The 13,655-nt window shown below is 41.8% G+C and overlaps 1 protein-coding gene across 1 annotated transcript in view; it reads right to left on the bottom strand.

The window, feature by feature from the left end:
• st18 (ST18 C2H2C-type zinc finger transcription factor) overlaps positions 1-13,655 on the bottom strand; it is a 138,610-nt gene that overhangs the window by 42,984 nt on the left and 81,971 nt on the right. Inside the window, exons 7-10 of the mRNA XM_080193538.1 lie at positions 13,070-13,160; positions 5,464-5,565; positions 3,825-4,033; positions 1,425-1,636 (exon numbers count right to left, since the gene is read on the bottom strand). Of these exons, the coding sequence (XP_080049664.1) occupies positions 1,425-1,636; positions 3,825-4,033; positions 5,464-5,565; positions 13,070-13,160 (614 nt within the window). The remainder of the gene's footprint in view (positions 1-1,424; positions 1,637-3,824; positions 4,034-5,463; positions 5,566-13,069; positions 13,161-13,655) is intronic.

The raw sequence follows: 13,655 nt of genomic DNA, 5'->3' as shown, positions 1-13,655 counted from the left end.
TCCTTTGGTTCCAAAGAGTTAAGAGCTTGGCTCTTATCAGTGGCACTGATGTTTAGTTTTGGAGATTTAATTGCCAGGATTGATTAGTCAAGTAAGTGTGAAGTTGGTTTTCTGACAATTGGCTTTCTCTTATGGCTGATGAGGCACAGCTGATACTTGAGAAGACTGTAATTAGCACATTCCTAAAGGCCATTCTTACTCTCCCAGGTCACACGGACTGTAGAGTTGACATGCCTTTCATCAACCACAGCCACGCACACCAAGACATATTTCTGATAGTCAAATTTCTTTGAGAAATGGATTTGAACTGTCATGCAGGTAAAGCCCTTTGGGCTCATGCTGTTGCCTGAATGTGGGGTTCACAACACATGCAGCTGTCCTTCCCATGTCGGAGGGTGTTCAAGCCTCATGCAGCAGGAATTAAGACCCCCACTGTGCCCGAGGAGATCGCCTTCACTCCAAAGCTCAACATGGAAGCTCGGAGTGGAAACCAGTACTGACTTTCTGCACTCCTCTCAGGTGACTCAACCTCAAGCTCCCACAAAGGTAGGGCACACTGTGTGAAGTAGAAAAGCAGCCAAGCAGGGAAGACATGAGAGGCACTGCCTGCAAGCCAGCCATCAGACCCCTTTGAGGCAGGGAAAACCTTGACACGAGTGGAAGGATGAGGGCTACAAAAGACCCCTTGCCCTGAGATCACATGAATAAAACCTCACCCCCACCCCCAAATTATATGTACCTGCATCCTTTGTGTATTCCGTGGTGCCCCCGAACCTGAGTGCTCACCTCCAAAATCCCCCTCGGAGGTAAGGGCGGCAGGTTTACACTTTTATACAGCTATTGTAAATGCCTGCGCGACCTTACTCTGGTATCCTGTGAACATTCTGTGAAGGGACAAAATCCCTTGAGAGTGCCTGAGATTGTAATGGAAATGTATTTCTCGAATGATAGTGATTGTTTTAGGTTCCCCTCTCCCTTTTTCCTCATGACTTTCTATTATTCTTGGGATGCTTTTTGTGTCTTGTCTTTGACTGTGATGACAGAAACAAAACATTTGTTCAAAATCTCTGTCCTTTCCTTGTTTCCAATTACTGATTCCCCAGTCTCACCCTCTATGGGATCAATGCTTTCTTGTGCTACTCTCTTCCTTTTTCTATACTTGTAGAAGCTATCACTGTCTGTTTTTATATTTCTTACTAGTTTTGTCTCATACTCCAATTTCTCCCTCTTTTTTTAATGATCTTTCGCTGGTTTCCAAACCTTTTCCAATCCTCTGGCCTACATCAAACAATAACATTCACAGTTAATGAACACTCAGTCCACAGGTTTATAGAGATTTTCATTTCCTACCTCAGAAACTCTTAGTTTTATATTCTTCAGTGATAGTTTCAATGGAAATGACCATTTTGTACATACTAGCTCACCTTGGTTGACAAATCCTGTGCCTTTGTGCAGAGGTTCTCTGGCATCTCTCTACAGCGTGTGGATAGGTTGAGGATAGCTGCGGCTGCTATATGAGTGGCTTCAGCATCATGACTGTAACTGTAGATACTGGAATGGCAGGAATGGCACGGGCTTTGTACAGAGGCACTGGATAATCGACTGGAGGAAGTCACCGGACTTGAAAAGTGTTTGGCTGGCAACAGATGAAGGTGAAAAATGCATTGGGATGAGTGCCACAGCTTAATTACATTAGTAGTTTGACCTTTTCCCTAATCTTTTTGAATTATGTTTCTAGTTAAGCGACATAGAAAGTGCAAAGATATCTACAGAAACCAAATAAATATTAAACTGGAATGGAAAAGTAGCTCTGAAAAAGTCACTCAGACTCGAAATGTTAAATCTATTTCTCTCTCCGCAGATGCTGCCAGACCTGCTGAGTATTTTCAGCACTTATTGTTTTATTTATGTAAGAGTAACACACTGTTTGGTTTGTGGCAAAGAATCCACCAGAATCTGAATAAATGCTGCAGTAGAGTATTAATATTGAATCCAGCATTTGGCACCAACGTAATAAAGATATGAAATTGTTCCTAAAGTCTCTTTGATATCCCAATTTATATAATGTACAGCATATTATGAAAAGGGAAAATTAAATTGATCATATAACCCTTCAAATCCAAGACTGAATCACCAGGTTGCAAGTAACTATCACTGTTACAAATGAGAGAACTTGGGCTGTCATAGTTTCCATTGGGTGGCATGTTAAAATGCATCAATAATTGACCTGCCCATATCTATGGATTTGATACAGTTCTCTATGCTTCGTGCACCAGGTAGGGATAGTGCAGTATTTGTGTTAGTGGACTAGGAATCCAGTGGCCTGGACAAATCCAGAGAATGCAGGCTCAAATCCCACTGGAGCAGTTTGAATTCAATTTAGTTAAAAGTCCTGAGAGTGAGTTAAAAATATATAGAGTGAGATTTTCCGACCACGCTCACCCGAGACAAAAAAATCCCACCTGATATCAACAGACCTTTGCATGGTCCTGCCCGCTATGATTCCCGTGGCATACGGGACGGGAAAATTCTGAGAAAATTATAGTCTAAATTTATAAATAGAAAATTTATTGTCTAAAATTTAATGCTTTTTTTAGCCAATCAGAAACATTTATGAATTCTATCCCTAAAGTGGACAGGGTGACTAGTAGGCAGACAAAAAGCACAGATGAATGAAAATATTTTAAGTTTCAAAAATATTTAATAGTAAACTATATCAATTAGACATCAAATATCAGTAAAACTATGATAGTAAAAATAGGAGCAGCAGATTGAGGAGAAGAGAAAGAAAAGGGAAACAGGAGTAAACATTGAATTTTAAATTCTAATTTAAAAGAAATGCATATTTATTGGAGTTTTAATGAAAGTGATGAATTTACTCATTGCATATCAGCAGTTTTGTTGCTGTAACAGGTTTGTTTCAGCAGCATGTTTTCTTTTTTTTATGGGATGTGGGTGTTGCTGGCTAGACCAGTATTTATTGCTCATTCCTAATTGCTCTGGAGAAGGCAGTAGTGAGCTACTTTCTTGAACCATTGCAGTTCTAAGTCAGGATGGTGTGTGGCTTGGAGGGGAATTTGCAAGGGATGGTGTTCCCAAGCATCTGCTCATCTTCTCCATTAAGGTAATAGAGTTTGTGGATGGGAAGATGCTGTTGAAGGAGCCTTGGTGAGTTACATATCTGTACTCAAGTTGAATAATTATGGAGTAGTTAACCGAGGAAGGTCGGGACTTTCCTGAAGTTTACAGCAGCCAAAAAAAAATGCTCGAAATGATCATGCAGTGTAAAACTACACTTTTATTGTAAACTTATCATACTGGTCCAAACATTTTGTGGATTGTGACATCAGTCCAACTTCCAAACCTGACCCCATCGGAATTGTGGGGGTCAGTGAGAGAGGATCTCTTTATCAGAGAGCGTGTGAGCACCCCATATTTTTCCTGATCTCAGCAAAGCGTGAGTCATATTTGCCCCTCACTAACGGGGCTGATTAACAGAACAGCAAGACTATTTGGGCAGTCAGGATGCCTGACCCCACTTGTTGAAGAATTAGGAAAATCTTGCTCCTGGTTCCATACTTCGGATATCATTTACTTTCTATGGTGATGGTGGGAGGGTGGAACATCTGGCCTTACAAAGCGCTTGAGGCATCTTGCACAAACAGCTGTAAGAGGTCCTTATAGTTTTGCTGGGAGGTCGGTCCATTCCCTGCTGGAGTATCAGTGAGAGATTTGGGGAAACTAATTTTAACTTACTACCTATCAGTGATTTCTGTGTTCTAATATTTTCATATACCATAATCATTTCAGTCTTCAATACTTACATTCACAAGATTGAACAGCCTCCCATTCTTGAACTTTTGACGTTACTGTGTGCTTTCCAAATACTTGTGCATCGAAGCTGGCATAATCAAAGGGAGCCTTAGTACATTTGTCCAGCTCTTTTGATATGGTGGTATGGGGTGTGCTGATTGACTGTGCTGATCCATAACTGAACTGAGAAATCTCCATCTGTTTCACCAAACACATTGGCCTACACAGCGGACAGAAAAGTTATGAACTAGTTTGGCTGTTTATTATTTCATTATCCAATTTCATCCTCAACTTCCCTTGCTAATCACATTGCATATCATTTCAGAAGGACATTCCTGCCCTTCTCAGCTGCTGTCAGTGACACTCCTTAAACCCTGACCAGGTGAGTTACATAATCAACCTGAAAATAATCTATTGCACCTCTATTTTCCCTTTATTCCACAGGTTTACTGAGAGACTTATTGTCTAGGATAATTCCAAGTGTGGATATCAGTAGAGACTGGAATTCTTAATCTCAGCACTCAGGATGGATTCCTGGGCAGGACAGAGCAATTGCTGACCTGCCTTGCCTCTTACCCAAATTTGGGGTTTGGTTCATTCATGTGGTGGGAGAGGTACACTTGCCAATTGCAGCAGCATAGCAATATCATAAAGGCTGGTCAGTCAGTGTGAAAGCAAATTATTGCGGATGCTGGAATCTGAAACCAAAAGAGAAAATGCTGGAAAATCTCAGCAAGTCTGGCAGCATCTGTAAGGAGAGAAAAGAGCTGACATTTTGAGTCCAGAGACCCTTTGTCAAATCTTTCTCTGGAGCGTAGAAGGCTGAGGGTGATCTTATAGAGGTCTACAAAATAATGAGGGGCACAGAACAACTAGATAGTCAATATCTTTTCACAAAGTTAGGGAAGTCTAAAACTAGAGGGCACAGATTTAACGTGAGAAGGGACAGATACACAAGTGTCCAGAGGGCAATTTTTTCACACAGAGGGTGGTGAGTGTCTAGAACAAGCTGCCAGAGGTAGTAGTAGAGGTGGGTACAATTTTGTCTTTTAAAAAGCATTTAAATAGTTACATGGGGATGATGAGTATAGACGGATAGGGGCCAAATGTGGGCAACTGGGATTAATTTAGGGGTTTAAAAAAAAGGCAGCATGGACAAGTTGGGCCGAAGGACCTGTTTCCATGCTGTAAACCTCTATGACTATAAGTCTATGTAAACTCAGACTCCTTGAATTAGAGGAACTTAGAAGGGGATTGATGTGTTGACTGTGGAATTGACTCAAAGTTACACATTCAAATGATATTGTTAAATAGTTCAACATTTTCAGCATCATTTTTAATCAATCATGCTATGTTACTGTCTTGTTCAGTAATCTTAGCTTTATTATTCTAAACAAACAAAAACTTCTGCACTAAACAGTAATTAAAACAAAAATTCAAGACATATCACAGGCAACTAGTTTATTTTAATTCACTTTATTTGATTTTGATGGTGTGAAAATTAGATACATTCTAAAATGGGCTGTTGATCTTGCCATAATGGCCAGAGTTCTGCCTTGGCAGAGCAAGTGGAAATTATCCAGCTGCTTTACTACTGACCGGATAACATAGCCTCAGAATGAAACACGGCAACATCAAATGGAAATGTACCTCAGCGTTTGGTCCGAGCTTTGTCCAACCCTCGTGAGCTCATTCTGCTTGTCCTGGGATTTAGCCAGTTTCTCTGCTGCAGCAATTGGGCAACCGGAGAGACTACAAAGCAAAGAACATTAAGGATGTAAATGAATCTGTGGCTTTGAAGCTTGGATATTCTGAGACAGACTGCATCTAAAACAGAAAAATCAGCTGACAGAAAAGTTAACTGAATATTTCTAGGAAAATTAAAATGGAAACAGAAGCAGAAAATTCTGATTTTCTGAACAATTGACACTGCTTGGAACCAGATAAAAAGTCACTGATTCATTCAAGCTCAGATCCACGTGGTAATATTTTAGGCAAACTGAAAAAGACGGAGGTTGGATACTGGATTGCGGAATATGCACTGCTGCTGCAGCTGTGATGCCATCAAGACAGAGCATCTTGAGCAGAGTTGAGGAGGTTTGGCATAGATATGCCATTTTGGTGAAAACTGTGCCCTAGAATTCAGGTTGGTTGGGTCCTGCTATTAGCTTGCGATCAGGATAAATCTTAAAAGAAATTGAGCTTGAATTCTACTGGAGGCAGCCCAGTGCTTTGAAGGACTTTGTGGCTGAAACCTGGTAAGAGCATGTCTGAACTTTCATTGGATTCACTGGATAACCACGTTACCTCTTTGGAGAGGCAAGGTACCCCTTTGGATTTGGTCTTGGGACACCTTTGATAGAGGTCAAGTGCCATTTGGTGGAGCTAGCGTACCCTTTGGTAAAGGTCAGATGCCCTTTGGAGTTGGTCAGGTGCACTTTGAAAGAGGTAAGGTGCCCTGTAAAATTGTTAAAAGGCATAAATGTGTGCAAAAAATGCAAACTCATTACAGTCAAGTTCATTATAACTGTAAACAAACATGTCAACATTAACTGTCAAAACTGTCAGCAGAATTTGTCAAGAGGGACTGTTGAGAGGATCTGTCAAAAGCACCTGTCAAAAGGAGCTGTCAAGCTGTCAAGGTATTTAAAAGTCCGGCCTTTCAAACCTTTGCAAAAATGTCTTGGAGTGTTAATAAAATGATTGTTACTTTATTCTGTCTATTGACATAAACCTGAGAGCTTCTGTGAATGGATTGGCATTGCATGACTGATTTCATAACCATCCTTTTCACAGTGGAGTGCTTGCCATTTCAGTGTGTGATTGACAGCTATGAGTGGTTATAGGCTCTTTGATGTGCCTCTATGAATTCCAATGCTTTTTGTTATGAGCGATTGTGCACTTAAATGAACTGTTTGTTACAAGATGTAATATTTAGTTGAGGTAAGTAAATGTAGTAAATGCGTTTTTATGAAAGAGGGTGATTTTTTTGCAATATAGTCTACAATCGATACTTTGAATTTAATTTTATTGAACTTCATTTTATCTTATCTCTGTACGGGTCTTGAGGTCTGCCCATAGTGGATACAAGGTGAGTTGGCATGTTGGGTATAAGAGAGAAGGGTGATGAGTATGTTGGGTGTAAGGGAGAAGGGCATGGGATGACATAATTTGACAATAAATTAGCATAAGGGATATATTTTGATTTGATTTATTATTGTCACATGTATTAACATACAGTGAAAAATATTGTTTCTTGTGTGCTATACAGACAAAACATACCGTTCATTGAGAAGGAAACAAGAGAATGAAGAATGTAATGTTACAATCATAGCTAGGGTGTAAAGATCAACTTAATGCAAGGTAAGTCCATTCAAAAGTCTGACAGCAGCAGGGAAGAAGCTGTTCTTGAGTTAGTTGATATGTAACCTCAGACTTTTGTATCTTTTTCCCGAAGGAAGAAGGTGGAAGAGAGAATGTCCGGGGTGTGTGGGCTCCATAATTATGCTGGCTGCTTTGTCAAGGAAGCAGGAAGTGTAGGCAGAGTCAACAGATGGGAGGCTGGTTTGCATGATGGATTGGGCTACATTCATGACCTTTTGTAGTTTCTTGCGATCTTGGGCAGAGCAGGAGCCATTCCAAGCTCTGACATAACCAGAGAGAATGCTGCTTCTTATGGGCATCTGTAAAAGTTGGTGAGAGTCATAGCTGACATGCCAAATTTCCTTAGTCTTCTGAGAAAGTGGTGGGCTTTATTAATTATAGTGTCGGCATGGGGTGACCAGGACTGGTTGTTGGTGATCTGGGCATCTAAAAACTTGAAGCTCCCCACCCTTTCTACTTCATCTCCATTAATGTAGAGAGCCACAAGGATGAATAACTTAAGAACATAAGAACATAAGAAATAGGAGCAGGAGTAGGCCATCCAGCCCTTCGAGCCTGCCCCGCCATTCAATAAAATCATGGCTGATCTGTTGTGGCTCAGTTCCACTTTCCCGCCCTCTCCCCATAACCCTTAATCCCCTCTCTTATCAAAAACCCATCAACCCGCGTCTTAAAAATATTTAGCGAGGCAGCCTCCACCACTTCAATGGGCAGAGAATTCCAGAGATTCACCACCCTTTGAGTGAAGAAGTTCCTCCTCAACTCCGTTCTAAACCGCCCCCCCTTTATCTTGAGGCTGTGCCCCCTAGTCCTACTGTCTTTTTTGAGCGGGAAGAGTCTCTCCACCTCTATCCTATCCATCCCATTCATCATCTTATACGTCTCAATGAGATCTCCCCTCATTCTTCTAAACTCTAATGAGTACAAGCCTAGTTTATTCAGCCTCTCCTCATAGCTCAACCCCCTCAACTCCGGTATCAGCCTAGTAAACCTCCTCTGCACTCCCTCCAAGGCCAAAATATCTTTGCGCAGGTTAGCATGGGGTTGGGGGGTGCCTGGGGGGGGGAGTGGGGGGGGGGAGGGGGGGCGAGGGGGGGGATTGGGGGGATTGGGGGAGGGGGGGGAGTGGGGTGGGGGGGGAGGGGGGGATGGAGGGGGGAGGGGGGAGGGTGGGGGCAGTGGGGGGATGCAGAGTGAAAATATGGGCCAAAGTTTTCATTTAATAAATTTGATGTTTTGTAGTCTTATCCGCATCTGTCTTTAATGGCCCCACAGTTATTTTTAATCATTTTCTCTGAATATATTTATAAACCTACATATTGATGTAGGAAAGAGTCAGAGAGGTTTAGGGAGGGAATTTCAGAGTTTAGGGCCCAGTTAATGAAAGCACAGCATGGATGGTGAGGTGATTAAAATTGTGATGTGCAACAGGCTGGAATTATAGCAACTCAAAAATCTCATAGCTGGAGAAAATTAGAGATAGGGAGGACTGAGGTCATGGGAGGATTTGAAAACAGAGTTTGCCTTTCCCTGGAGATCAGATAGGGTGGGAATTTTCTATTTTGTGAAGCACAAAGCATCGCAGTTGTTGTTTTACCAACAAGAAAGATAAAAATAGTTGGAAGAGGTCAGAGTAGACAAAAAGGACACTTTTAGCATTTTCTTGTTGTTCCTAGTGAATTGCTTTCTTTTCCTTTTAGTGAGATTTTGATAAGCTTTTCCTCTTAAATCTAGTTTAGTTATTAGTTTGTTGACACCTTTTGGTCAGTCTTCGCCTATTGGTTTTAGTATGAAATATCCTGTGTGCTTAGCATTATTACTGTCAAGGTGTTTACATGGCCTCTTGTGAGATATGGTGTGGAATTTTCCCATCCCACCCACCATGGGGATCATTCAAAGATCTGTTGACCTCGGTAGGGATTTTCCGGCCTTGGGGCAAACGTGGCCTCAAAATCCTGCCCATGGAACAACAAATGATTTAGTTATTCTCCTATTGTATCGAATTTAGCCATTTTAAAGTTATATACGTGGTTCCTGACCAGGGGATGTTTTCTGTTGTGATATGATGTGCATAAACCTTTAAGGTAGGATATCTTAAACTACTGTCTATCATTAATGCCTGCACATGATATGAAGAACTCGTCTCACGACTGTTAGTCAGTCTATAGCAGCAGTGGATCAGGTCAGACCTGTGTCTCACAGTGAACGTTACCTACATTTACAGTCTTATCTTCAAATGCAGGACCCACAATATTATTTCACCAATCTTTGTGTGTGATTGGTACCTTTATATTGAAGCGAAGGAGACTGTAATGTATTCTGTACGTTATTATTCATATCTCCATATATAAAACTGCAGAAGTATTTGATTTTAAGATTTGTTGGTGGTGATTTTCCATTCTGGGCCTAAGTTCCATGGCAGGAGCAGGGCAGGGGATTGTTGCTCATCATGGAGCCCAGTGGAATTTGTGCTGAATTGCACGGAACTCATTAATTGGTAGTTTCTCACTGTGTTGTGACGGACAAGTTGGATGACATGCTTCCACCATTATAATCAGGTACTATGTTTAAAAGGTGCTCAGACATGGAGGAGAAGGAGTTTAGGTGTTGAGGGCTCCAGCACTACTAATGGCATGCAGTCTGAGGCTTATTCTTCTCTCTGCATACGCTCACTGCTCTGGAGGGTGCTGCCCCAAAACCCTTCTAGACAACCAGCAGTCCATCATTCACATGGCACACAATCCAGTAGTTCATTTGTAAGACTGGAAACATGAGGAAGATGCATTCAATCCAGATGTCCTCAAACTTGTCTTCACTATGCACAGACAATGGTACAACACAACAGAAGATAGGGACAGAAGTTGGGAGGGGACATGCTTAAACTGAGGAACTTAGAGTTTAAGGACTGAGCAGAAGGGTAGGAACTGGATCAAGACTGTGCAGATGGGGGATGTCAATGGGTGGCCTCCATTCAGCAAGGATCCATGGCTAATGTAGTCACATAGAAACTGAAGGGATACATAATCCTCCATTCTAGAAACACTGACTCGCTCTCTCCTCTTTCATTAACAGCTGCCACCAGGAAGAGGGGAAGGCCAAAAGAAGAAGCCCTGCCCAGAAGCACCTCCAGTCCACATAAGGTTGGGGACATTGAAAAGGAGCACCTGTAGAGTTGTCACACCAATTACTTGTACCCTCCACGAGCCCAGGGACACACCTTGAATATTAGATCAAACAGTGCAAAGATCCACATCCTGGAAACTCTTGCAGCACAAAGATCCATATCCTGGAATCTCCTGCAGTGTGGAGATCCACAATGGTAGATATCCTACTCATTACCGCATGTGGTTTTTCCAGGGTGCACCATTGTTGGTGGCCTCCATCTTCCAACTTCTGCAATCTGCCCCAGGCCTCCTTTCAGATGTATTCTGGCATGCCCATGGCATTTTGGTCAGCATGTGTTCCAGACTGATGTGTTATCCTGCTGGTGGCATGGATAATTATAGAGTGGGATTTGGCATAATTCTGGTCAGATCTGCATCTGAATCAATTAACAGAATATGCAATAGCTTTACACTAGCCTTTGGTGGGAATGACAACCTACCATGAAGGGCACAAGCACATGTTGCTGCCATGATTTCACAGTGGTGGGAAACTGATTTTCCAGCTCCTGCTGCATTGTTCACCACACCACCTTCCTCCCACCCCACTGCTGGCAATTCAACCCACCACTGTTGGGACTGGAACATCCCATCCATTATGTTTAATTAATTATGGACTCGAATGCGGATCTCAAGTGCAGATGGGATTATTACATGTAAGAACATAAAATTGCTGGCTCTCACTTCTGTAGCTGAGCGCTTGGGATTGACGTAAGTCAAAAATTCTTAAAGCCAAGTAATTTAAGCAGTCTTCTAAAATGACATGTTCTGTCAGGCATGTGGAGTTGCAGCCTGGGTGTATAAACTGACATATCAGCTGATAAACGAACTATGCAGTGGAACTAATTTCAGCTCCATCATCAAATTCCAGAGCCTGCAAACAAAACTATACAAAAATCCATGCGAGTACAGTTTCTGCTGCCTGGCATGGGCTGCACATCTTCTTGATTGTGCTAACCATACTGATATTATAGACATCCAATTTGAATGTTGTGTATCATGATTACTCATCACCAACTGTTTAATCCGTGTTCTCAAGTAAGGGGTCTTGCCAAAGGCACTTGCCCACTGTGAGGCTGCTTCCCTCTCCAGGGCGCTGAACAACACATTCATTTAGGCTGGAGTCCTCTCACAATTTGCTCCTTTTAACACAAATTCTCCTCACAGCTTCATCCTGGACTTCTCGTATTGGCAAAGGGAACCCCTTCTGTTGTACTTCTAAAATCTCAAAGCTTTGAATCAAAATTGTTTGGACATAGATCCAGTATGACAGAAGCCTAACCTGCACTGGAACTTTGCTGAGAGTGAGGAAAGCTCAGTGAGTTTTGCCTAATCAGAAGGGCAAAAACGAGTGCAAAAGCCAAAGTTGCAGGTGAATAGGCGAATGCAAGAAATCAGTCACTGACTGATAAATCATAAAATGCAAGGGTGGTGTGAAAGTTTTTATAGTATCTGAACAATAGCACTAAATTGATCACCAACCCCAACTTGCATTAAAGAAACTAAAATAGCTTACACAGGAGTAAATTTCATTGGAATTCTCCAGCTTGTTTGTCAGAACTTTGGCAGATGAGCCAACTAAACACAGTGTAAATGTTGCATTTACAGCTTGTATACCAAACTGAAGGTGGATGAGCTGAACACCTTCCATGGATGTTCATCCTAATGGACAGGAAAGCTGTGGAAACAACAGGGACGTTTGGTGGCACAGCCTACCTGTGCTTCTGCTCTCAACTTAATTTCCCTTTTATGGTCCCTTCAGGGGCCACCTCTGATTACACTCCCCCATTGGTAGCATGGCATGGTGTCACAGTGGTTAGCACTGCTACCTCACAGCGTCAGGGACCTGGGTTCGATTCCCGGCTTGGTCACTGTCTGAGTGGAGTTTGCACATTCTCTTTATGTCTGCGTGGGTTTCCTCTGTGTGCTCCGGTTTCTTCCCACAGTTCAAAGACATGCTGGTTAGGTACATTGACCATGCTAAATTCTCTCTTAGTGTAGCTGAATGGGTGCCAGAGTGTAGTAACTTGGGGATTTTCACAGTAACTTCATTGCAGTGTAAGCCTACTTGTGACTAATAAATAAACTTTAACTTTACTTTAAAATGGCAGCAGGTGAGGCACAAGCTCCTACCCCATTTCTACGCCCTCCATCCTTGTTAGCTTTAGAGATAGGAGCCTGCCGCAACACAGTTAGTGGCACCTTAGCATGCGTGGCCAAATGGCCAACACCAGTCTTTGATTATCCCAACATGTTTTCTTTCACGAAGAGATGATGCCCAACCTGGAGAACATGCAAAGTATTTACCAGTAAATGTAGCATCTTATATGAGGTACACGTAATCCCTCTCACATCACAAGAATTACTGACAAGAGGTGGTGATCACAAGCTATTAGTTCATGAGATTCATTTTAAATCTCCTCTTTCATTGCCCTGACATCAAGCTTAAGCTCTGACCTACAAAAGAAATGCCAATTTTCTTTAATTCTGAGAAATGAAAAGTTGGTAGCAATATAATTTTGTGCCATTACCCGGATGTGATTGGAGAAACCCATTAGGACTCTTTTTCAAAAAAGACAACTTTTAATCCAAACCTTCTCTGTTTGACTTTCATTACAGAAATCAAACCCTGTAATGAAAGAGCTCATCTAACACATTAATTTAACTATTCTCTTGATTGACATTCTCACTATAAATGATTTTCAGCTTACCTTCGGTGTGAATTGCGGTTGCTATTCACATGCCCTCTTCCTGTGCAGCCTGGGGTTGGACACCTGAGCACATTCTCATGCAAAGCAAGTACTGAATATAGGAAAAGATGCAACAAAATATGTCTGTGTCAGTAATGGTGCTGGTTCATTTCATTAGCTTCTGTCTATGTATCTACATACGCTAACCATTAATTTTTAGACTTCATGTATGCTCTGCCCACAGGCAGGACCCTGGCTCATTATCTGCTGATGCTTCATCTTGAACCATTTTCTTGGCAGTGCTTGCCAGTGATGCTTTATTGTTGCTTCCCATTCCCAGGGATATAGTGAGGGAGCAGGTTCCATGTCTACCTCAGCCAGAATGGCAATTGAACATATGATGTTGGCATTATTCTGAACCACATCCTAGCTATCTAAGCTAACCAGCCTCCACAGTAACCAGAATGCATATAAATAAGAAATTTACATTGTATTGTGAATAAGAAAACTTGCTTAATGCAGGAAGGCATATATAGAGTCAAATGGAGACACTGACTTGAATATGAAAGTAATTTCATGCAAAAAGTTTATTCAAATTTCTCCCTCC

The sequence above is a fragment of the Carcharhinus amblyrhynchos genome, chromosome 8 (assembly GCF_965287045.1).
Source record: "Carcharhinus amblyrhynchos chromosome 8, sCarAmb.v2.hapA, whole genome shotgun sequence".
Classification (NCBI taxonomy): Eukaryota; Metazoa; Chordata; class Chondrichthyes; order Carcharhiniformes; family Carcharhinidae; genus Carcharhinus; species Carcharhinus amblyrhynchos.
The sequence above is the reverse complement of the archived record's forward strand: the minus strand, read 5'-3'. Positions and strand labels throughout refer to the sequence as shown.